The sequence below is a fragment of the Anopheles merus genome, chromosome X (assembly GCF_017562075.2).
Source record: "Anopheles merus strain MAF chromosome X, AmerM5.1, whole genome shotgun sequence".
Lineage (NCBI taxonomy): Eukaryota > Metazoa > Arthropoda > Insecta > Diptera > Culicidae > Anopheles > Anopheles merus.
In genome coordinates this window covers 17,872,090-17,896,070 of record NC_054081.1, presented here as the reverse complement: position 1 = coordinate 17,896,070, position 23,981 = coordinate 17,872,090, and the positions used below count along the sequence as shown (strand labels likewise).

The 23,981-nt window shown below is 42.9% G+C and overlaps 2 protein-coding genes across 5 annotated transcripts in view; one reads left to right on the top strand and one right to left on the bottom strand.

Annotated features, from left to right (window-relative positions):
• LOC121588934 (neuronal acetylcholine receptor subunit alpha-7-like) overlaps window positions 1-23,638 on the top strand; it is an 83,327-nt gene extending 59,689 nt beyond the window's left edge. For all 4 annotated transcript variants that reach the window (XM_041907411.1, XM_041907404.1, XM_041907429.1 and 1 more), the window contains 9 exons: window positions 5,468-5,577; window positions 7,765-7,945; window positions 13,661-13,736; window positions 13,825-14,019; window positions 15,080-15,166; window positions 15,229-15,338; window positions 15,443-15,576; window positions 15,650-15,950; window positions 16,066-23,638. In XM_041907411.1, the coding sequence (XP_041763345.1) occupies window positions 5,468-5,577; window positions 7,765-7,945; window positions 13,661-13,736; window positions 13,825-14,019; window positions 15,080-15,166; window positions 15,229-15,338; window positions 15,443-15,576; window positions 15,650-15,950; window positions 16,066-16,218 (1,347 nt within the window). In that variant the 3' untranslated portion in view covers window positions 16,219-23,638. The remainder of the gene's footprint in view (window positions 1-5,467; window positions 5,578-7,764; window positions 7,946-13,660; window positions 13,737-13,824; window positions 14,020-15,079; window positions 15,167-15,228; window positions 15,339-15,442; window positions 15,577-15,649; window positions 15,951-16,065) is intronic.
• Window positions 16,399-23,981, bottom strand: part of LOC121590179 — a 25,528-nt gene continuing 17,945 nt past the window's right edge. Inside the window, exon 4 of the mRNA XM_041909622.1 lies at window positions 16,399-16,521. Coding sequence (XP_041765556.1) covers window positions 16,399-16,521 — 123 coding nt within the window. The remainder of the gene's footprint in view (window positions 16,522-23,981) is intronic.

Below are 23,981 nucleotides of genomic sequence, written 5' to 3'. Positions count from 1 at the left end.
CGGGTATACTCTCACCCCCCCCCCTCTCTCTCTCTCTCCCTCCCCTTTTCGCCTACAGTAAACATCACATGTAACGTTTGTTTGGGACCACCATTTTCAATCGTACAACCAAGCTGAAGAAAGCTCAGTTCAATTGTTCGCAGTCCCGCAATCGCAAAAAAGGTTAGGCACGCTGCTTATTTTTTTTTCATCCGCTGGCTGCCTGATTTTGCTCACTATCTAATTCATGTTTATTGTTTCGGGTTGCCCGGGAGCGAGAAAATATTCACGGCAGCCCAGAAGTGCCCAACCACCCTTCCCACCAGAGAGATAGCACACGAGCACGGGGAGGCCCGTCCCCGGCGCCTGATTCGGGTATCAAATTTTATTGTGAATGGTATGACAGTAAAACGAAAACCAAAACCGCTGTTTCTGCTACCGGGTGGTACCGAGCACTGGGTGTATGCGGGTGCTTCTAGTTTTTTTTAACCCACATTGCGTTTTGCTATCCTCTTTTCATTGTTGCTTTCGCAACAGCAAAGCAAAACAAACTCAACCAAGATTGGAATGTCTGAAAGGAACAGTGAAGTGGAATGAAAGTGTGTGGGGGAGGGCGATGTGATCCCTTTTGAAGCACACTTCACGAACAGAAGCGAAGAGAATTCTGGTTTGTTTTTTCTTTAAATTGTACTTGTCGTATTATGATTATGTTGTCTCCAGTGCCCGAGGACGAAAGAATTGTCAAGTCATGTGGACACCGACACGTGTATCGCAGAAATGTTTGGTAATTATTGCATTTTTATTCTGTTTCGACACGACAAGGAGGCAAAGTCAACAAACCCTGCAAATCTGTCCGGACGTTTGTGTGATGTTGATTGCATACTTTCAGGCGATTTGCGTGTCAAAGCAGTCTCTCAAGGGATTTCATGCTAAAATGTTATGCAGTCAGATTGCACTAATATCTTAGGATTTCTAGTAGGGTACGTGTGCCAATTATGGCTATAATATTTCATCATTATACCGATTTTACTACTGTAAAAATAAGTATTGATTGAAGATTCAAATGTATATATGTTTTCTTGAAGCCTGAAATATGTAGAACAAGAGATTTTTTTATGACTCAGATTTCATCGTTGAAATCGTCGAAAATTTTAATTTCAAGGTACTAATTATGGCTACAGTGTTCCTAGCACTTCACTGTACCATTTGCACCAAAAAACATTTTGTGACATTATTTTAACTCAAATCAAGTAATAATAAGTTTACTTCAAGTAATTAAGTATATAAACACTATTGATTACGTAATATTCATAATTTGCAACATTTCTTTTCTATCACTGATTGTGTTACTAGCCACGCTCAGTTAATCGCCAATGTCCAACTATCTTTAAGATGCTTCTTGCCGAGAGTTGTCCTAACTAATGACCAGGGAAGAACACGTGTGCTCTTCTCAATAGGGACATGCGAACGGAGTTCGCTTTTTTCGTATGAAAGTTATGTTGCGTCATGTTGATAAAACTGATTCCCTTTTTGAACATTCTTCACGTAACGAATAATTAAGACGTATATTAGCACTTAAGATTGAAAATAACAATGAGAAACCCTATTTGTTCAAACTGTTAAACAATAAAAAATGAATGGAAAAAATGCAAGAAAAAAATCCACAAAAATGTTGGAAATACTCTTAATAATTAAAAAAAAAACATGAAAACGGGGCGTTTCAAAATGATAGCCTTACTTCGGTATTTAATTGAGAACCATCGGATTTTTTCAAAACCTAGTAATCAGTTGATTCTTCATTACGGTTGATAACCTGAAAAATCCGTTTGGAAAACTTTCGGCAAGTTTTAGCAAAGTGTTCAGTCTTGGTTCGCCAGGCATTTCTAATCGCTACTTCCAGATGCTGTAGGTCTCCTACTGTTCCCCTTCTTCATATACTTTTGAAACATAGATGCTCCTGACGTTCTCGATGGGATTTATATCAGAAGAAACGGTAGGCCAAGTCAAAGTATTAATTTGCATTCCTTCCAGGCGATCATCTGTATTCTTGCTGACATGTACGGAAACATTATCTATTTGTAATATCAACTCGTTGTTGTTATATATGTTCACGTGAGGTTTCAAATAATTTCCTAGGATATGGGTGTACTTATCACTGCCCATCCGTGTGGGAACAATCAGCAAATTGTACTTTCCATGGCTGCTGAATGAACCCCATATTTGCCAGTAGTGAGCCTGTAGCAAATTCTAATCTGACGTTTTTGTGATGTAGTTTTAGATGGGGAACTTTCTTCATTTTTTTCTCTTGCAATTTATCAGGGGATTGCTCAAGTGTCCGCCACACTATTGTTTTGCTTTTATTTAATTCTAGTTCTCGTTTGATTCTCAGACATCCTTTTGTTGAATTCGAAGCTGCTCTAATTATTCTTCGTTTATCTCTCACGGATAGTATTTTTGAACTCCCCGATGACTTCATTTGGCTATAAGCACTGGTATAATTGAGATAATTGTCAATAACATTCGCAGATCTTTGAATAAGTACACCGATTTCGCAATAAGATTTGCCAAGTGTATGGTAAGCATCAATTTGGTTCATTTCACGCTCCGAGAGCTGTTTTCTTCGCACTATTCTTAAGCTGGACGACAAATTTATTGTAAGCAAATTCAAATGGATGCCAGATTAATTTTGTATGTTTTTGGTTTAATGCAAGATAGTTCTATTATAAAAAAAAGCTGAGACTATCATTTTGAAACGCCCCAATAAAAGTTTTTTTATTATCAAGAATATTTCCAAAATTTTTGTAAAAAAAATCCAAGCAAAAGTTTGTTCAAACGCATTTGAAAACGTGTATTTTTTCCAAAATTTTCTGATATTTTTGTATTGCTTTAAATCAACAAAAATACGGTGCAGCTATCATTATTAATTGCAATGTAGTAAACAACATCCCGGTGTCGGTCTGGTGGTAAAGTCGTCAACTCGAACGACTCTATAAGAAGCCCCTAATAGATCGTACTCCCATACGTAGGACTGACTATCCTGCTATGGTAACAATAAGTCACTGAAAGTCAAGCTCACTTCACTAGTGGGTACAGGCAGGCCTTGACCGATATCGGTTGTTGTGTCAAAGAAGAAGAAGTAAAAAACATCCATGGTATACTGCGATAATTGGTTCATCGATGTTAAAAAAATCCGAGAAAAAGGCGAATGCTTGTGTCCAACGAGATACTCTGATTGACAAGCTGAGCTTAATGTCATCGCAAGCATAATCATTATTTTTTTTCTGGCAGAAAACAGTGCCACCAAATGCCACTGTTTCAGTTACCAACACTCATGACTGAAACGAAGTTCAAGTCAGCTCACGTACACAACTATGATGATCAGGCGTGATACCCAAACAGTTGATGGACCAATCACATGCTTGATAACATTTTATTTAACACCCAAATCTTGGTTAGTCATTTAGTCATAACATTTCCTCCCTATAATAATCACAACATTCTTCTAATATACTTCGCGTGTGGTCCCAAGCAGCAAAATGAGCATCCTTTATAGCTATATCTGCTGTCTGTTTGATTTGCATTTGAGCGATAAAACAACCTCATTTTGTTTCTTGGTATCACTCTCAAACACCGCATAGCTCCCATCGTGACTATCGTGATGATCCTTCTTTTTTCTTTTTTGGCTCAATAACCGTTGTCGGTCAAGACCTGCCTGTACCACTCTACTTGTGTGCTTGGCTTTCAGTGACTTATCGTGATGATCACCGACAGAAAATGTCGCGACCAAGTAACTGTAACCAAGAGTTGATTACACACAATGTCACCAAGCATGTGATGATCGTAACAACTGTTTGAGTCTCACCTCTGATCATCACAGCAGAGCTCGTGACACTGACATGATGTTGTTTCAGACGGAATTTGTCATGACTATGTCAGTAACATTTTGCATAACTGATCACAGCAAACAAAAATCATGACAAAGTGACTGACAAAGCGTTTATCGCAAACCAGTCACGAAACATGCATTGATCACATCAATCGTTTGGAGTATCACCTCTGATTATTTCTTCAATTGTGATAATACGTAGCGCTGACATGGATATTGTTTCAGTCAGATTTTTTTATGACATTGACAGTGACATTTTGCAACACTGGGCACATTTTCGATTAAATATCGGTAAATATTTATGAGAAGTCGTAAAATAACTAATATTTTATATCAAACATATTATTTTAGGTAAAATTTTCGTTTAATGTATGAAAATCTCTAATATTATACAGTGCTACTCTAAGTGTTCACGCCTAGAGCGTAGCCTAAGCATGTATATACTAGTGTTTGTGATAGGATTAGGATGAAATAGGATAATGTAAGAATAATTGTAAAATAAAGTTTAGTCTAAGCCCACAAGCCGTCTCAGCAACATCGTTTATTTGAGCTATTGAACACTAAGCAAAATTGTAAGACATGCGGAACATCTTGGCTACAGACTTTAAAATGGTGATATTTTACAAACGGAAGTGGCCAGCACGGAACTAACGAAGCACAAATATTTAATAATGCTTATATTTCATTAAAAAGATTTGAGGATTTGAAACGCAAATTAACTGTTAACTGTAATCACATGTTTTCATTACCGATTTTCAAGCATTTACTATTAAAAACAGAACACACGATCAAATGGATTAATTCCGGTTAACTTTTGCCAATTACTTACTTACTTATCCGGCACTACAACCGCTTTGCGGTCTTGGCCTGCCTCAGGAGTGTCCGAAACCGCTCACGGTCTCGCGCCTTCGTCTGCCAGTCCGTTATCCCGGCCTTAATGGCGGACGTCTCCACGCCATCTTGCCACCTCAATTTGGGCCTACCACGCCTCCTCTGTCCTTGTGGACGGCCTAAAAAGACTTTACGAAGACTAAGACTTAAGACTTTTTTTTAGACTTAACTTTTGCCAATATAGTGTCGTAAACAATACAAGAATTGGAATTTTTCAACCCAATTTTATTGGATTGTTTTAACAGCGTCACGACTGTTAAGTTATATGAATTATAGTGTTTTTTATGTTAATAAATCATCACACAGCCCCTCGGCTCCCAACGCCACCCCTACCAACGTTTATCTTTATTGAAGTTTTACAGAACGCTGCGAAATGTACACATTTTACACAAAGAATGGCAAATAACTCTGTTTATTTAATAAATAATATTACATGCGGATTATGAAAACTATTCAAATTACTTCATTGAATTATCCATGATATCAACGTGCGATGAAGATCGAAGCAAAACGGAGAACAAAAAAACTGATTGAAACTCTGACAAATCGATGAATAGGTTTAACAATTCTGACAGATCACTAGCAATGATCCGAATTTACTCATGCCGTTTTTCTTCAGTGCACATCAGCAGAACTTCATCAGCCGAAACTCGCCCATACTAATCATCCTAAACGTTTTTTTTTTGCTCTTCTTAATTGCCTCTTTTTCAGGAGTGGAACGACATGAACGTCAGATGGAACTCGTCCGAGTATGGTGGGGTGCGCGATTTGCGGATACCACCACATCGCCTCTGGAAACCGGACGTCCTAATGTACAACAGGTACGAGGGGAAGCTTCTCATTTCGATCTAGTTAATCGTCTAGTGTTATGTAAGCTAGCGATAAAGGAATATCAGGAGGGCAACGCGCGATTAAAAGCGTTAAAAGAAAGGCACAAACACCATACCATCAAAGTACGACCCAAGTCATCGCTGAGCGTCGTATCCGAACGCGTCGCTTCCACAATTTAATTTCTATTGTTTGCACTGTTCCTGTTGATCCTCCCGGCACTGATTGGATTTGCTGATTATAGCACCTTGTACATGGCAAAGAAAAACACCAAAAACAAACTTGCCGCACACGCTACGAAAAGAACGCGTTACTCTACTGGACGACAGCCATCATCCCGTCACCCGGGATCTCCTCCATTAAGTGGTTTGTGGCAGGCATACGGATACACGAGCGCGCGAAACAGGCTGTTGTAAGCGATAGGGAGCAAACAGTTCATCTTGCTGTTGTAATTAAATTTCCTGTCTTTTGCACCAGCGTCCAAACATTACGGACGGTACCTGAGTACCGGCCTGGCGGGAGCACATCCTTGATTGAGGGTGGCGTGGTGTACATTGCACCAGGAAATTGCCGATTTCCGACAGAAACTACCCAGTGTCCCCTTCGGTTTGGATTGCTATTGCCACCGGGATGGGAAAGTGGCTTATTTTATTTTTTTTCCTTTTTTACCGCATCGCTGGTGATCGCTGCTTGTAATCTCTTACGCTCTCCGCACAGTTAGAAGTCGTGGAACGTGGAATAAACTTATAAAACTAACGTATAATATTCCCGCGGTGATACGGATGGAGTAGTAAAGACATTGGGACAAAAAACAGACACACACAAAACGCTCCACTTGTGCAAAGTGTGTTTGCCATTGGTGATTGCACTGTATACACTCAGAAACTCCCTCTCCATCCCCGCCACCTGTATACCGCCCTCTTCACATCCTCTAGCAGCACCCGCAACACATCAGGCGCTTGACGGTAGAATTTAATTCCGAAACTCAAGCTCATTTCCATAATCTCCTTCAGGACTCCCGCGAGTAAATTGTCGTCGAGTGGGGCGCACCAGCCCGATCCAAGGTGATATTGTTTTTCCGCACCACACTAATCTTTCACCCAAAGGCGTCCTATAGCACCCCGTCTAAACCCGGCGCTTTGTCAAGCAGTGTGAGCGCACTTTATCCTACCAAGCAACCTATTGTACCGAGCGTTTGGTCCTTCGAACCGGATATTTTTAGTAGTGCACACGCGGAAGAATGCTCAACACTGCTCCTCGATCCACGATCTCTCCAATTGGTGTGTGTGTGTGTGTGTGTGTGTGTGTGTGTGTGTGTGTGTGTGTGTGTGTGTGTGTATGTGAATGTTTTTGAATGTGGGTTACAACTGGCCACAGTTCTTCGTGGAAGAATTCCATTACCATTTCGCGTCCGTACCGTCATGCCGGCTAAACGACAGCCGGAACGGCCATATCGACAACAAAATATCGCCCGGTGGCAATAAAATTCCATTGAGTGGGACCCCGAACTTTACCTCGGGAGTAGCCAGAAAATGGAGGCTGGGCTGGAAGTGAAGGGGAGTGAAAACACAAAGAATGTTTCCCTAACCCCTACCCCGCACACTGGACGGAAGTCGCGTGCAATCGCGTATTCGGCATAATGGTAATTACGTCTTAAGTGAAGCGTAAGTGAGTTTCATTTACATTTCAGCAAATGGAGGAGAGAAACCTCATACACACACGCATGCACGCACACATCTTTATGTCCTTACGCAGTAGTGAGGGAGGATCCAGCACGAAGCTTAACATTTTCGCCAGAACCATGAAATTGCTCGTAACTCGACCCACTGGATGTGACTGGCGTAAAGATTTGTGAAGCGTATGATTGCACCAGTCGTTGTAGTCGGGATTTTTTGTTTCTTCTTTTTGGTTGTCGTCATTGACTGCTTGCCTAACAGCAAAAGAACAATTCCACCAGACCCGCAAGAGCGCAGCGGTAGATTCGAATCCAAAAAAAGGGCAACGCACTAGTACCATACTTGCCACGCATAGCAGAGATACTGGACTCGATGCGTTCTGCAGAAGTTGCAAAACAGCACACTGTTGACGACATAGATATTCATTTCAGAGCAGTGCTCTCCAGTCTTGTCCAGATTAATCATTCCCAGTACTTTCTTCTTTTCCTCCTCCGAAACAAACAGTGCCGACGAAGGGTTCGATGGAACGTACCCGACCAACGTGGTCGTGCGCAACAACGGGTCCTGTCTCTACGTACCGCCGGGAATTTTCAAATCCACCTGCAAGATTGACATCACCTGGTTCCCGTTCGATGATCAGCGCTGCGAAATGAAGTTCGGCTCGTGGACGTACGACGGCTTTCAGGTAGGTAATCGGCCCGGCAGGGGAAGGAATGACTTTCTACCTGTCAAGCCCATAACTTCCTGCATGCACACAGGCCCACCGGTACAGTTGTGCAAGTATTTCCCGTGGCAGGTAGTGTCAATGTCAGTATTCTACCATAGTGCTGGAGCGCGGTTCTTTTGGTTGTACCATACCATTCCAGAGATCCATCCAGAACTGCAGAAAAAGAGAGAGAGAGCGAGAGAGAGAGAGAGAGAGAGAGAGAGAGAGAAAGGCACACACACAAACACATACACACTAGGAGCGTCTGATGATTGTATCTGCAATTATCGTACCAACCTACCCTATATTCGTGGCATCGCTTCTGTTTTCGCAAGGTCGTTTCTGGGTTAGAAATAATGCATGTGGTTTGTCGGTCCTTCGGAGTTTACTCGCACTGTTCGCGTCACACCGCCACATCATTCTGGCGTCCCCAGTGGACATATGCTACTGGTGCTGCTGTTGCTGCTGCTGCTGCTGCGGCGGCGGTAGGGCAGTTTCCACGTTTCATGACAGTGGCTTGTCGCGCGCCCGTCCAGATCCCGAGGGCCCAGATGGGGACATCCAATTTTCGGAACACTCACGTGCGCGAACATGCACGATGCCTTGTGTCTGGCTCCGACAGGGCCGCTCGTTGAAAATAGCGCTCTCGGGCTTCCAAGTAGCCGCGAGTGAGAGGGTGCCGTGTGAACCGGCCACCGGAAGGCAACGTGCACACCGTGTGCCAGGAGCCGAGAGATTATAATGTTGTTATTCAATTTAAAGTTCTAATTGATTATTTTTCCCAGTAAACCTCAACATCCCTCTACTCCACAGCGCGAGTGCCATCGCTCGTATCAAACCGGGTGAATGGGGCTGCTGCACATTTCCGGGCGTTGATTTTGGCGTGTTTAATCTGGCCACAAACATAATACACACATACATGCGCACACACACACACTACAGATAGAGATGCGTTTAGGGTTCGTGTGAGTGAACAAGAATGCGAGGCGGGAAGGTGGTATGCAAATGCGCCAACCGGTGCCCGATTCAAAATAAGCCACCATGAAACTATGCTGCACGTGTTTTGCGGAGGAGATGTCCCGTGGGAATGGGAGAAAGCTGGGAAGGGCCGTTTTTGGGGACGAGTCGCTATCCCGCACAGTTAACGGGGGTGTGCATATGTTCGCCATCGTCACATGTGTGGCCTGCATCGTCATGAAGAACAGATAATGTGTGATTGCACATATATGTTCGTGTATGCGTGTGTGTGTGTGTGTGTGTGTGTGTGTGTGTGTGTGTGTGTGTGTCTGGACACTAAAGTGCAGCGTGGAAACGACAGCTACAACCTTAGCGGAGCAGCCAAGCCCGGTCTGCGAATGGCGGAAATGATATTACAATAATTGCAGTGGAAAAGCCGGAACCGTAATGGAGATTTATGCGCGCAAACGGTTTTGATGGGGGGTAGGGGGCGGGCGCCGTGATGCACTCTGTGACTAGTCTGACTGGCTGCATATGTTGCGCAAACCTTTCAATTCGGCATTATCGGTTGGAAATTCAATACACGCTCGCATGATGGTGGTCATCATGATGGCCCATCTATTTTTAGGTTTGTTGTTGTGCCTCTCCAAAGTGGGCACAGTTACAATGTCAATTTGTTAAGCTTTCGAAAGAGCACAGGAGTGTGGGTGTGTGTATTGGGGGAGTGAATTTGCTTTGCATAAAAGTGAAACAACCATAAGGGGAAGTGACCGCAAACAGAGATAGTGAAAAATGGTCGTTGTGTGTGCGCATTTACGAAATTAAACTCCTTCGTTGCAAGCACACCGCGTGTGATGCGAATGGTTATGTTCGTGTTTAATTGCTTATCTTTAATGATAGGCTGATAAAAATAAATTTCACGAGGAGAAGAAAAAAGAACAATTTTATTACTTATTTCACGTAACATTTCCAAATAACTTTGTAATGTGTTGATCGTACATACGTCACAGTGGTCGTCAAGTACCGTCGCGGTAGGTCGTTGTTTTCCTGATATAAACCGAGTTGGAATAAAACTTGTTTGCAGCGTACTTATCGACACTTGATCGTCCAGGCGATCATGGAAACCCAAAAGGCGTTTTCCTTACTGGAATTGTTTGAGTTTAGAGGGGATATCTGATGTATATTAGACGGTTTAAAAGCTCACAGTATAACTAAAATATATGTGTGTTGCAAACTATTGCAACAGCACTCTTTCTTTCGCCCGTAGTAGAATTAGATATTAATTAACAAGCGTTTTCTTATGTGATTCTGTTATTGCGACGCTAAAAAATCAATCGCTTGACTCGGGTGCCGCGAAAGAGTGGCCTTCGGTCATTGCCTTAGCCACGATGTTCGGGAGTCTTTGAGCGATCGAACACCGACCAGTGGCGGATTAAGGGTATCGGGGGCCCTAGGCGGAAAGACGAGTTGAGGCCCCCTGTAAATGGTAAATGTTGTTGAGGCGAGGCGGGGAAGGGGGGTGTTCAAATGATTCGCCAGCCTTGGGGCCCCAACGGTCATCCTTCTGGGGGCCCTTGTCGCTAGTACTCTGTCCATACGGCATACTATAGAATGGCAATCTACGGGGCCCCTAAATCGGCGGGGCCCCAGGCGACCGCCTAGTCCGCCTACCGTTAGATCCGCCACTGACACCGCCAGATCGAATCTTACGTTAATTATTATTAACAGTGTGGCTACACTATATTGTTGAGGAAATTGTTATTTTGCATTAATATTCTTGATTTTTTATCATTTATGGGTATCAATGAATTATTCTAAAAAGGGAAAATCAAAAATTAAAAAAAATAACCATATTAACTACAAAATTATTTAACATTTTGTTTATCTTTTTGAAAAATTTCATGATAATACGCCCAATTTGTTACAAGATATTAAGATTTATAGTCAGTTATCTCTGGCTATCATATATGATAGCCATGGAATCCCAGGAAGCATAACTGGCTATCATATATGATAGCCTGAGTGCCATGGCTGCCATGTGTGCCATGTGTTAAATGAGAAGTCGATAGGTTTATGCAGGGCATAGTCCTATCCGGACAGTCCGAACGAATCTTATCTACCATGGGGGCCCTTCACGATTTTAATCAGTTTTTTGTATGGAGTTTGACAGTTGGAGGCTGAAAACATGTAAACACTCCATACAAAACCACACAAAAAACTAACCTGCAATTTTCAGTCTAGATTATTCTAGCCTCAAAGCTAGAATTAGATTCGAGTACCTGCTCGAAAACACAGTGTTGTTTACATTTACCCCAAGGTGCATCAAAGAGATGACGTGGTGGAATCTGGAATCAAAGTGTATGTAGTCCAGGTGGTCTCATAACATGTTTTTTAAAACCAAATTTGAATATCACTTTTTAACAGAACGGGTGAAAACGTTTGTTCAAACAAGCTTTCTTGAGACTTGACGAATACTCAAAACACTCATAAAATCTTTATTCATAAGCAGAAGCGATAAAAATCAGCCTTCTAAATTCATACACCTTGGTATAAGCCCACCTGTATATTATACTCACATAGATAGCTGCCCGAAAACTGCTAAACAATGCAAACAGCTGACAGGCTGAAATTTCAGCCAACGAACTTACAACGGAAAGGGCCCCATGGTTGGATTTGGTTTCATTTATACTCAAACACAGATATTTAATAACAAAGGGTTTCGTACATTTGGTTTCGGAATGTATTGTTGTCCTAATTAAAGGCTATTGATACTGGGAGCAATTTTTAAAGTGTATTCGTGTGAGATGTTTGTTGATATGTGTGTATGCTGCGCTTTTAATGTTTTGCGAAAGAAAGTTACAACTGTTGTTGCTACATAACGAATGTTTTCGTTGATCGTTGTCTAAGCTGTATTTTTAATAATCTGAGTGCCAGACCATTTTTGTTAATGTTTCCCCGGTGGCCAATCACTTTTTGTTTATATGTTTGATGGCTATCATGTATGATAGCCATGACCTCCAAGGGAAGTGTAATTGAATGTAGACAATTTAAAAGGAGATAAACATATTGATTTTTAATACAATTTTACTAGAGCTCCACAGTATGCTTGCACGATTCCACTACCCGGTTGAAACATTCCCTTAACCGGTTGAACCATTCGATTTGATTTGATTCCACTTGAAACCCCGTAAGTCAAAACGACAACGAAAGAGAAATATCGCTTCTTGATGACCCTCTGCTTCCATTCCACAAACATGATAAGGGATATTTTTTGGAAGACACAAAAGCCTCAACGGATGGAGAAATATGAAAAAAACTTGCATTTGGTAACTTTTAAAATACTTGACGAACAAGCAATTCTATGCCAGACAAATTTATCTGATTCCTCATGAAAAAGCACTTTACCTATCGTTCTTCTCGTAAAAAGCAACATATAACATCGTCGCACTAGTAATAATAATAATCAGGGTTGGTTATTGTTCTTTTATGTTTTCAAATGCAACAAAAATATTTCTGAAAAAGACAAAAATAAAATCCATGTGTATAAAATTGAGAAGAACTATTAGGAGACAAATATATTATCACGAGAAATACTTTCAAATACCCAGGTACCCTCCCACCCTTACGCACATCAGCAAACCAAAAGGTGTGACAATCGTCAGTGTCAAATCTGAGATCAGAGACAAGGTATACGCGATGCAGACTAAAATACGAACGTGTGTCACCTTGGATAGCTTTGGTATCTCAACCCACAGATCCGGTGCGTTTTGTTGGTTGATTGTTTCGGAAAGAGTGCCGGAAAACCTAGACGTACGATGATTGTGTAAATAATCAATTAAATTAAGCCACAGCAAATTAAATTTAAACCTTCGCTCGAGCACAAATCGGCACCACTAACCGCGGACTCTTTACCATTCGAACCAACTCCCACCGGGATCGTCAAAGTTAGTAATTCATCTTCACACACGCTGGTGGTGGTAGGGTACGTCATCCGTTTACAATGAACACGAGCTTTGGGAAGCATTTTGTGACAAAGTAGGACAATGATTAATTGAAATTAACGTTTGCCAGAAACCAAACACAAACCCCTCCCATGGGGCACGACGGTTTGGGCTGGCACTTGCTACGTTTATCTGCCCGACAATGACTAGAAGACAATCGCTCAAAATGCTAGACACTTTCAATTCAATCTCTTGGATGATGGAATCGGTTCAGCTGTGAACGAAACAACATTACAGCAAAAAAAAATGCGATTTAATAAAGGGTAGCAATACTGCCAGGACGATATTTAACAATACATGAATGTTAGATTTTGGTTCAATGGCTTCTTACTAAGTGGTCCTTTCTTCGCATGGCTGCGTAGCGTAGCAGATTGTTCACCACGAAGGAAGTAACATAATTTTACACCATTAGAGCTTACCGATTATCAGCTAACAATCCACCCGCAATCAAATTAATAGCAATCTAAACAAAATGAAGGGAGCGGGAGTCTTTCCCAAGAGTCCTTGCTCCAACATTTTAGACCGTAAAAGCATGCGAGTGTCTGTGTGCGTTGAAATTAGTGGTAGAAATGTGGCAGAAAGGTATGGTTTGCGAAATCCGTCAGACAAACATCTCCTGCATCAACCGTCCCTGTTTTCGTGGAAGGGTTTATGGGTCGCACGTTCGAATGTGTCACACTTCCGGTTGCCAAACAATGCTTGACTGATCCGCCTCATCCGTCGGTTGTCGTTTCAGCTTGATCTGCAGCTGCAGGACGAGTCGGGGGGAGACATTAGCAGCTTCATCACCAATGGCGAATGGGAGCTGCTAGGTAGGTGTCCAGGCGTGTCCCGCACCATTCGTCAAACAAACCGTCCACACGTAACATTAAACTCCATCTCTGTCTTCTTCCTTCGTAGGCGTGCCTGGGAAGCGGAACGAGATATACTACAACTGCTGCCCGGAACCGTACATCGACATTACCTTCGCGATACTGATCCGCCGCAAAACGCTCTACTACTTCTTCAACCTGATCGTGCCGTGCGTGCTGATCGCGTCGATGGCGCTGCTCGGTTTCACGCTGCCGCCTGACTCCGGGGAAAAGCTTTCGCTCGGTAAGTACGCTATGTAGCGCTTCTTAAGTACAATCATCACAGCTGCTGCTGCTACCGTCGACAGCTGAACAGGCCTTTGTGGCCAATGTTCCCGCTTTGCAGGCTAACCAATTACGTATCCAGTCATGGGCAGCAGAGATGTGGCAGTTAGATATTTTTGCTCATTTCAGGCTCCCTCAGAATTCGGTTTCCCGGTCGAGGGGCAATGGACCGGGACGGTGCCGGCTTTGCAGAAATATTTCAATGAAAAACGAGCTATCTTTGCGATAAATTACAGTGAACGCAGTGATGCAAATGGGGACCACGGTGGCATTTGCCATCCATGTTTCGTTTTTACAGGGCATGTCCGGGCATGGAGCTTTGGAGATGGGGTTTTTATTCTACTTTCCGAGAGAGGAGAATAGGGAGCGTGAAGGAAACAGCAAGAAAATTGGAAACACACAGCCCTACCTTCATTTTTCATGGGGTGCCCAAAATTGCATTTGCATCGATAAAATATATCGTTCCTTTGGGAGTTTGTCGCCAGTAAAGGGGAAACCACGGGCAGCACGAGTGTCAAACGAAGCGAACTCTCTCCACACAGGCGACCCTGGAATGCTGGTGGAGTTCTTTTTTGTTGTTGTTGTTTGTTTTGCGCTTGCTTTTCCTCTGCAGCCTGACCAGTGTCAGAGCTCAAGATGGCAATTTGCCAACGATAACCCCAATGTCCGATGCAATTGCATACCGGCCCAACAACCTTCCACCGGGGAATGGCGCACCAGTATCAGCAAATCAGCCGCATAACACACACTAGACACACCCAAGCGCCACGCGAAAGAAGCAAAACAGCACAAACAGCAGCGTTGGGGGGTTCGTTGAACAGCAGCACATGTTCAAGGGGGGTTCGTTGCTGGCACAGCAGCCTCGCCCAGCAATCGATGGCTTGCTGCAACACATTTTATGTACCATACCAGGCAGCCTGCAAGTAGCCAACAGTCAGCCATGGAAAAATTGAATTCCAAACTCTATCAGTTACAGTAAAGCACTAATAGCAAGTGTAATTATTTCCCTGCCCAACCAGGTGTCACGATTCTGCTATCACTCACAGTCTTCCTAAACATGGTCGCCGAGACGATGCCGGCTACATCAGACGCAGTGCCTCTCCTAGGTAAGATTGCGGTCGGCTCTGCCACATATGCAACTCACAGTCTTTATTCTCGTGAATTATAGGAACCTACTTCAATTGCATCATGTTCATGGTAGCCTCATCGGTTGTGTCAACGATCTTGATCCTGAACTATCACCACCGTAACTCCGACACGCACGAAATGTCCGAATGGGTATGTCTCTGTCGCAAACTGTCATAAATCTCGACCCCACTGCTCTATACATCTTTATTATTCTCCTTCTCCATTCTTGGCTCTTTCTCTCTCTATATATGTAGATTCGCGTAGTGTTCCTGATTTGGTTACCGTTCATCCTGCGAATGAGCCGACCGGGCGAACCGTACCCGCACCCGTGCCGTCCGACAGTGGACGAAAAGAATAAGCAGCTGCAGGAGGTGGAGATGCGCGAACGGTAAGAGATTGGTGCGATGCTCGGCGGTAAGTTCGGTCCACTACAAACGTTTTGCTGGATTGTTCCGCGTTAGGTCCTCCAAGTCACTGCTGGCCAACGTACTGGACATCGACGACGACTTCCGATGCAACCACCGGTGCAACACGCTGCCACACAACCCCACCTACTACCGGACCGTGTACCGCCAGGGTGAGGATGGCAGTGTCGGGCCGATCGGGGCAACCGATACGATCGGGCGCTCGGCCGGCCTCGGCACGATCAGTGCCGGCGGGGGCCGCCTGCACGAAACCGTATCCTCGCACACCTGTCTCAGCTCGTCCGCGGAGTACGAACTCGCACTTATACTGAAGGAGCTTCGCTACATTACCGATCAGGTAACGTCTGTGCCTGCAGCTAGGCAACTAAGGCCAGCTGAACAGTGGCAGTTTACTAAAGCATCGTTCGCACATCACCCTTCCTAACATCCGCCTTCCGTTCTAATTTCCACAGCTCCGCAAGGAGGACGAGACTGGCGAGGTCACGCGCGAATGGAAGTTCGCCGCCATGGTAGTCGATCGTCTGTGCCTTATCATATTCACCCTGTTTACGATCATCGCCACACTGGCTGTTCTGTTCTCTGCGCCGCACTTTATCGTTTCATAACAACCATCAGCACGGCGGCACACCGGCACACACGGTCATCAGGATCGTACCACCACCACCATCACTACCCTTTCTTCCGGCTCTACTCTCACCACCACCATCACCGGCACACGCGAACAGCACGACGGGACGGCACAGGAGGACGGTTGCAATGGTTTCGCGTACGAGCTGCAGAGCTGCTTACTGCCCCCGCTCCTGCTGCTGCTCGTGCTGGCCGGCGGCGTGCTGGTCGCCTGGCTTGCCCGCAATCGGCACACGCTCGCATACGGTCTCGCCCAGCTGGTAGCGGTCGCTGACTACCGTCTGCGGCGGTATGTGTACATTTTCGTGAAGAATTTTAAGCTCATCAGTGACGCATAGAACGCATAAACGGCCTGAGAAACAAGATTGTGACCGGGCCGTACAGGTCCGGAAATACAGAATGGGCAGGGAGGGAAGAGGAAAAGAGCAGCGGGGTTTGGGGGGAATGGAAAGGAAGATCAGGTCGGCCTCGCAGTCTTATGAGGAGACGAGACTCGCCGGAGCGCACCACCACTCTGCACTAGGACGAATGTATGTATATGCGCAGAGTTCTTTTTATATCAAAAAACCTATCGCTATCAAACAGGAAAGCAACAAAAAAAGCATAATAACGTACATATATAGACACAGTAAGCAGTTATTAAGCAAAAACTGATCCTCCAGGCAGCAATACGACGACCGGGACAGAGAAATGCTTAAGTGACAGCACACAACGCGCACACAATCTCACACCGACACGGAGGGATTTTTTTCTGATACTAAGATCCGAGGCAACAGAGAAATAAAACGAGAAAGCAAGACAGAAGCAATTAATAGCACAGCTGTGAATACACCATGCCTCCCATGGCCACAGTGAAACCGCAGGACAAAAAACTGACCGGTACGAAGAAATAAAGAGTACCAGAGTACCTTCCAGAGTACCAGAACTACCGTCATAAAAATCTTCTCGTGCTACTAATACTACTGTTCATACACACTACTACTACTACCACTACTACTACTACCACTACTACTACTACTACTATTACTACTACTACTATTACTACTACTACGTCAACTACTTATAATACTATGAAATGAGTGAAATGAAGGGTAACAGACGTAAGAGCAAACCACGAGCAAACTACTAAATGCTTCTACTAGTGTTGTGTCGTGAGCGAAAGAGCTACCTCGATCACTCCGCGCACTTAAAAGAGCGCGCACAGTACGTACTCTGTGCAAAAAATCTGGTAGCTCCATACTGAGCGGTGTGTGGGGCGAGCAGTGTGCCAAATCTGTCCGATTCAGCGGCAGTGAGCAGTGTTTTTACTCGAACGAGTAGACGATGTGGTGTGCACAGTAGTGTGCGATAAATCGTACAAACGAATCACATACATCCTTCTCTTTTCGCTCTCTGCGGAGCTATCACGCGCTCACCGCTCAGTTTGATGAGCGCGAGCGCTTCGCTCCGCTCACTCATAAGAGCTACTTGACCCAACACTAGCTGCTACTAATTGACAAACTACTATGATTAACATGATTCTACCGATAATGGCGCAACCCATATGCTGGCTGTGCTTAATTGATCCTAGAAGAAGACCGCATTCACAGAGACAGAGAGAAATAGAGAGAAAGTGAGAGAGTGTGAAAGAGAGGTACATAAAATGCTAGAAAAGGAACGCTAAACACGAATGGAAGCTAATCGAGGTCCAGGATAGAGTCGCTAGTGATTCGTACGTAATCCAAACGAACGTCAGCAAAAACACCATAAAATCAGCATTTCCAGTATATGCCTATAGTAGCCGCGTAGAGCCTGAGTTTTCAGTTGCACCTACTCACAGATACTCCAACCAGACAATTTCGGCAGCTTGCGTGGGGCTTCTTCTAGTTCTTCTACGCGTACTAGTTGGTTCATCCTAGTTTCAAATGGTCGCTTTGCACGCAGAAAATATAGGTTAGCTTTAGCAAACGGTTATTTTAATGCACGCAATGCAACGGTAAAGTGATGCTAGCTGAAGTACAGGGTGCAAGGTTTGTGAAAGTAGCGAGAGGTCGTAGTTTGTTTTTCCCCCTTGTGTGTTAAGAAATGTATCTTACTTGTTTTTACCGTTCCTGTTAAACGTTGTTGTACAACTTGTTCAAGTCAACATTACAATCACATCCCACTTATCTAAACTATTTACTATAGCACCATCATCCCCTTGATTGTTTGACACGGGATGCTGGTTAGCTCCGTGCATGAGTTACCTATCATGCTGGGTGTCTTGGAGAAGCTCAAACAGAAACCGCCTATTAGTTTGTTGGTTGCGATCCGAATAGATAAAGTGAAACAGAACAAAAGACTTCCAAAATATCCAATATTCCAAACATGCAGGCTAGCTTACTGTGATCCTGGTGAAAATTAGTTCGTGAAGGCTGTTGATAAAAAGAATAAGCCAGATTGAGACAGGAACTCGCATCTTGAACTCAACGCAACGATAGTACTGTTCTGTTGTTGTTCTTTATAGGATGTGGCGCCAATAGATCGTGGATCTTCATCTAGCTACTGCAGTGCTGAAGTGCTAGAGTGCTTGAGAAACGTCGGAAGTGAATGACAACTCACTTGGTAAACGGGTACAGGTGAGTGATAAAAGACAAAGTATTTGACTTGCTAAAGTAGCAAGGAATCAAAAGGCAGACAAAGCGAGACAAATCATATTCCAAGTGGCAAACGGGGACATGCAAATCATGATTGGTTAACTGGATTAGGCCAATAGAGCCTAGATCAGTAGAATTGTAGATGAAAGCCTACGATGGCTTCCCCGACGTATTTGGCGTAACGCATTTCACAAACGAACACTGGCGTAAAAGTATGCGAGTGGGAAGATCAGGCTCACCCTGTCAAGGCACCTTACTTCCGCAACGCTACTACACAAAAAGAAATGTTCGACCGTTTAACAGTGCCTAGAAACTACGCAATGCTTTCACAGCGATTCGAGATACAACTTCTGCCAGCAACTATCTCGTGTGCAGCTCGATTCGTTTTGCGTTATGGTTGCGTTAAGGCGTAAGGGTTGGTGGTTTTTCTCTCATTTGTTTTCTTTACATTGGCTGGATTTTTTAGGCGTTAGGCGTTAGAGAAAATTAAAGTTGTAGCAAAATAAAAAAGCTAGTCAAGTAATGTGAGACATTTTTGGTCTACCATCAACGTAGCAACGTTTAACGGTGATGTGGTGTGTATGTGTGTGTGCGTGTGATACAGATGTGAAGATGACTACCAGAAAAGAAAACACACTCACACACACAAACACAAGCTCGTAGCTCAATTTCGATACTGGTAGCGTTACACGGAACGTTACGTCAAAAGCCCCGCGTTTGCACGTTTTACGTAGTTGTTACTAAACTAATTTTGTTAATATGTCGCTCAAGAGCATTATATAGTAGACACAATTGGAAGCTCCTTTTCATGCCTGTTGTGTGTGTTTGTGTGTGATAAGGGATGGTCAAACAAAAGTGAAAAGGAAAGTTATTGCAAATGGGGAGAAAAGCTAATAAGTAAAAGTCAGACAAGGAATGGCAAAATAATGACTTGAACAACAGCTGGCGTATCGTAAAAAAATCAGGATGGTGCGAGACATACATCAGGTGCGATAGTAGGCGGATTTAAAAAATATGAAAGAAAGATAAATGCTGTGATATCCACTAATGACAAAAACAAAAGCTAACAAAACAAAACAAAATCGAAGAAGGGATTCATTGACAGAAGGACATTCAGATACATTCACAAAAACAACATATGAACACGTTTCATACTAAAATGGCTATTTCGTATGAATTACAACAAAACAAATGCGAATCAAACATTTCTTAACAATGAAAGAATAAAATGTTAAAACCTAATCGAACAAAAACAAAAATAACAATAAAAAAATCGCAGGCCCTCCCTTTCCATTAAATATAAAACAATACGTGAATAACAGAGATGCAATTATGAGCCACAATTAAAATCGAATACCGATAAACAAATAAAATAAAATTGATCTTGTTCCCGTTTCAAGGCAAATCGTTAGCATCAACCCATCTTCGGCAAACCAACGCAAGCAGATGAAGGCAAGGGCGCAAACACAAAATAACAATTGTTTTCTAACATTCTTAACACCTCAGAGGCAAACAACACAAACATGAAAATTCTGCTTCTCGCTGTCCCTGTCAAAAAATCGGGAAAGAATGTTTGACAAGACAACTCAATCTTCAACATTGAATGTGGCTAAAAGGCTTTAAATTGCAACCTCCTGCTAAAATCTGTCACAGTGACAATGACGCACAAAGTGGCGCAAATGGTTAAAAAAACACTAAACTAAACGACACCCCTGATCTTGCCCACAACGTTCGAATGATAGAATGGAAGGGGAACAGGCAAATGTTACAACTAACGCCCCAAAACAATCTATAACCTGCAAGTAAGCATATTTATACAACATATAAACGTTACAGCGTATGTTAAAACATAATGGAACATGAACCCATATTAAACACAAACTAACGAAAGAAAACAAGAAACTACCAAACAAAAATACTCAGCCAGCAAAATCAAACACCGGAAAAACGGAGAGTAATGCAATCAAACGAACAAAGACAAAGCAAAAACTAAACTAAACAAACAAAAGTGTTTAAACATGGTACTAAAATTTGAAACCCAATTTGTAATACGAATATTTAGCGGCCAATATTGAAACCTTCCCGTACTTTTAGCACACTAACACACCCGAACCCTTCGCCCTCTCCGGTTGCTTCCTCCGATTAACATCCTGAAATACGTCACATCTTCGTTCGCGGAACATTTCGAAAGACAAAATAAAAACAGCACACAGATGCAAACACACATTGACTTGAAGAAAACTAAAAATCCAGGCGGAAACTGTTGTTACATTTTTATACATTAAACAAATAAAATAAATCAAATCGAAAATGAGTAATACAAACTAGAAACCCTCCTCAAAGAGGTTCCGCTGTTTCAGATGGTGTGTGTATGTGTGTGTATGTGTGTGTGCATGTTTGTGTAAACGTTTGAGTGAGTGCATTGAGTGAGCCCGCCGTATAGAGAAACCAGAGGAAGAACAAGCAAGAAGTCATTATCCGGCAAAGTACCGAAGCCCGGACTCGTAATAGTAAACTCAGTAAGCAACAAAAATGAGTAAAAATAAAAACAATGAGCAAGTAAGTGTGTGTGTATCTGAGAGAGAAAGAGCGAGAGTGTAAGAGAGAGAAAGATAGTGTGTGTGTGTTTGAGAGAAAGAGAACTGTTAAATCAAAAGTTTAGCAAGTAAGTGCATAAAGTGGTACTATTATTCTACAGCAAGACCGTGCAGAACCGGAACTAAACATTAAGCTAATGCTCACTACCAACACATTAAAAGAATGATAAGAAAAATAAAAATATATTTGTAATCACCAGACCGCATGATGTGACGCATGAAAAGCAGATCGGATAGGGGAAGGGGTAGAGTAACAATGATAGTAATAAACGATATTTAAAAGCAAACGGCATACGTTTTGCAACCCTGTCCCTGTCCGTAAACAAAACGATCAGGTGAAACTTTCAAACAGGACTAAAGAAACCTGATCGTTACCGGAGAGGAAAAGAGAAAGGGGGGGTCAACATGTGAGATTAAAAAAAGGATGCGATAATGTAGTTAAATCACTTACCCGGCGGTGCAAGCGATATATTTTGCATTAGGAACAGGCGCGAATGACAGCAATCGTTATCCGTTAGTAGCACACACACCTGTCAAACCGACTTTCGAATAGTAATGTTTGGGGTCATAAACCACTTACATATATTATACACTACGTTCTCTGCCTGACCGGTAGCTCACATGCGAAGGTGCGCAATAAAGAGTAACAGCGAAGGATATAGATAGAGAGAATAACTCTCTAGACGTCTCAAAATGAGGTAAATAAAATTTAAATAAACTACGATTGTGACGAGTAGTGATAGATGAGTACAATACTAAGAAGAATGATGCCAGTAGGGGACGGCAGATGACGTGCACCGGGCAATGCGAGCGAAACAGAGTGTAAACACAATCATGGCGTAACTGAAAAGACTCCACTCTCTCACCTTTTGTTTTTATTTTCAAGATGCGATCTGAAATTTAACCTAACCATCCGTACGCGTAATACGGAGTCACTCACACAGCAGCCGTAGCTAGGGTATAGGGATGCTAGTCGCGATCGTTACCAAACAGGCCGGCAACACAGGTCGGCAACAGAAGTCATAATACACTCGGCATCATCCACAGTGCCACTTAATACGGATAACACAGCACACATCTTAACACATATATATACACACACACACACACACACCCACACACACAAACATGGAACTGTGCCGTTATGGAGGAGTCACTCAAAAGAAGCTAAAACCTAATATCTCTTCCTTCAAGGCCATCAAACCGAACCCCATTTAACACGTCTCCCTAGTACCAGCACTGCTAAATGCATGCGCACTTTTCTTATTATGCATAATACTAAATCATACTAAGCAGACACTACTGCTACGGGCGAGAAGGGGGTGCGATATCGATTGAATAATAACCGGTCTTCCAGTGATAAAGAAAGCATAATAAGGAAAACACTAACACACAGAAAGTGATTTCAAACTATTAAAGCAAAATAATTAAACATTCAACACACATACACAAACACACACATACACACACTCACACACACAAACATATATTCAAATATTCAGGCATGCTGAGATGCAGCTGGATAAATCCCCGAAATGTCAAATGAATAATGGGAAACGACATAAAAAAAGCCATTGCCAACATAAAACATTGCCAAGGTTCCCTCAAAGGGTAAGGATTAACAAAAAACAATAAAAACGAAGCGCCAAAAGAGAGCGCCAAACTAAAACGGCGGAAGAGATGTTTAAAATCATCAACTATAAGACAAGTTATATAGTTAATTATATATTAATCCGGCTTTAAAGTGTTCACGCGTCGCCATACTTCCTCTCCCAAACTACTGTTTTCGGGCACTACTATTTCCCCAGCGCGCGTGCGCCGTACTTCCTTTTGTGCCCAATTTTCCCCCAGAAAGTAACCGCAAAGTGTAAGGTTTCGTGCAAGGATTCGTATCCTTCGTTCCGATTCAAACGAAGTATAACTGCAAAAACTGTTCATGTTCGTTTTAGCACAACCCTTCTACTACTACATCACTAGCTTCGCATACAAACAAACCAAAAACTACAACTACACGGTTTTTTACCACAATCAAACCTATTTCGCACATGTACACATACCCTAAGGACTACGCCACACACGCACACACATGTACACAACTTTTCATACTACGGACACGGCTCTTTTAATTGATAAAGAAATATATTTAAAGAAAAAAAAAAACAAATATACATATATAAATAAAGAAACGATCAAAAAGTAAAGCATAAATGTCTAAATCACATAAATTAAACACACAGTTCAACGTGTTCGAATACTTCCGGTTATCCGGAGTTATAAGGTAAAGTGCGCTACTAGGTGTAAGGTGAACCGAGAGAAAGAGTAAGAGTAGAGAGAGAGAGAGAGAGAGAGAGAGAGAGAGAGAAGGAGAGAGAGATAATAAGAGTCAAACCAAAACCAAGCCAAAAGCCGAACGGGTGTGCCCCGTATGAAGCATTCGCCACGGTTAAGCTGGTTTGGGAAAACTATTCCAACGTAGTGCAATTACTTCTACTACCACGTCTACTACCACCTCTTCCAATCCACTTCCTC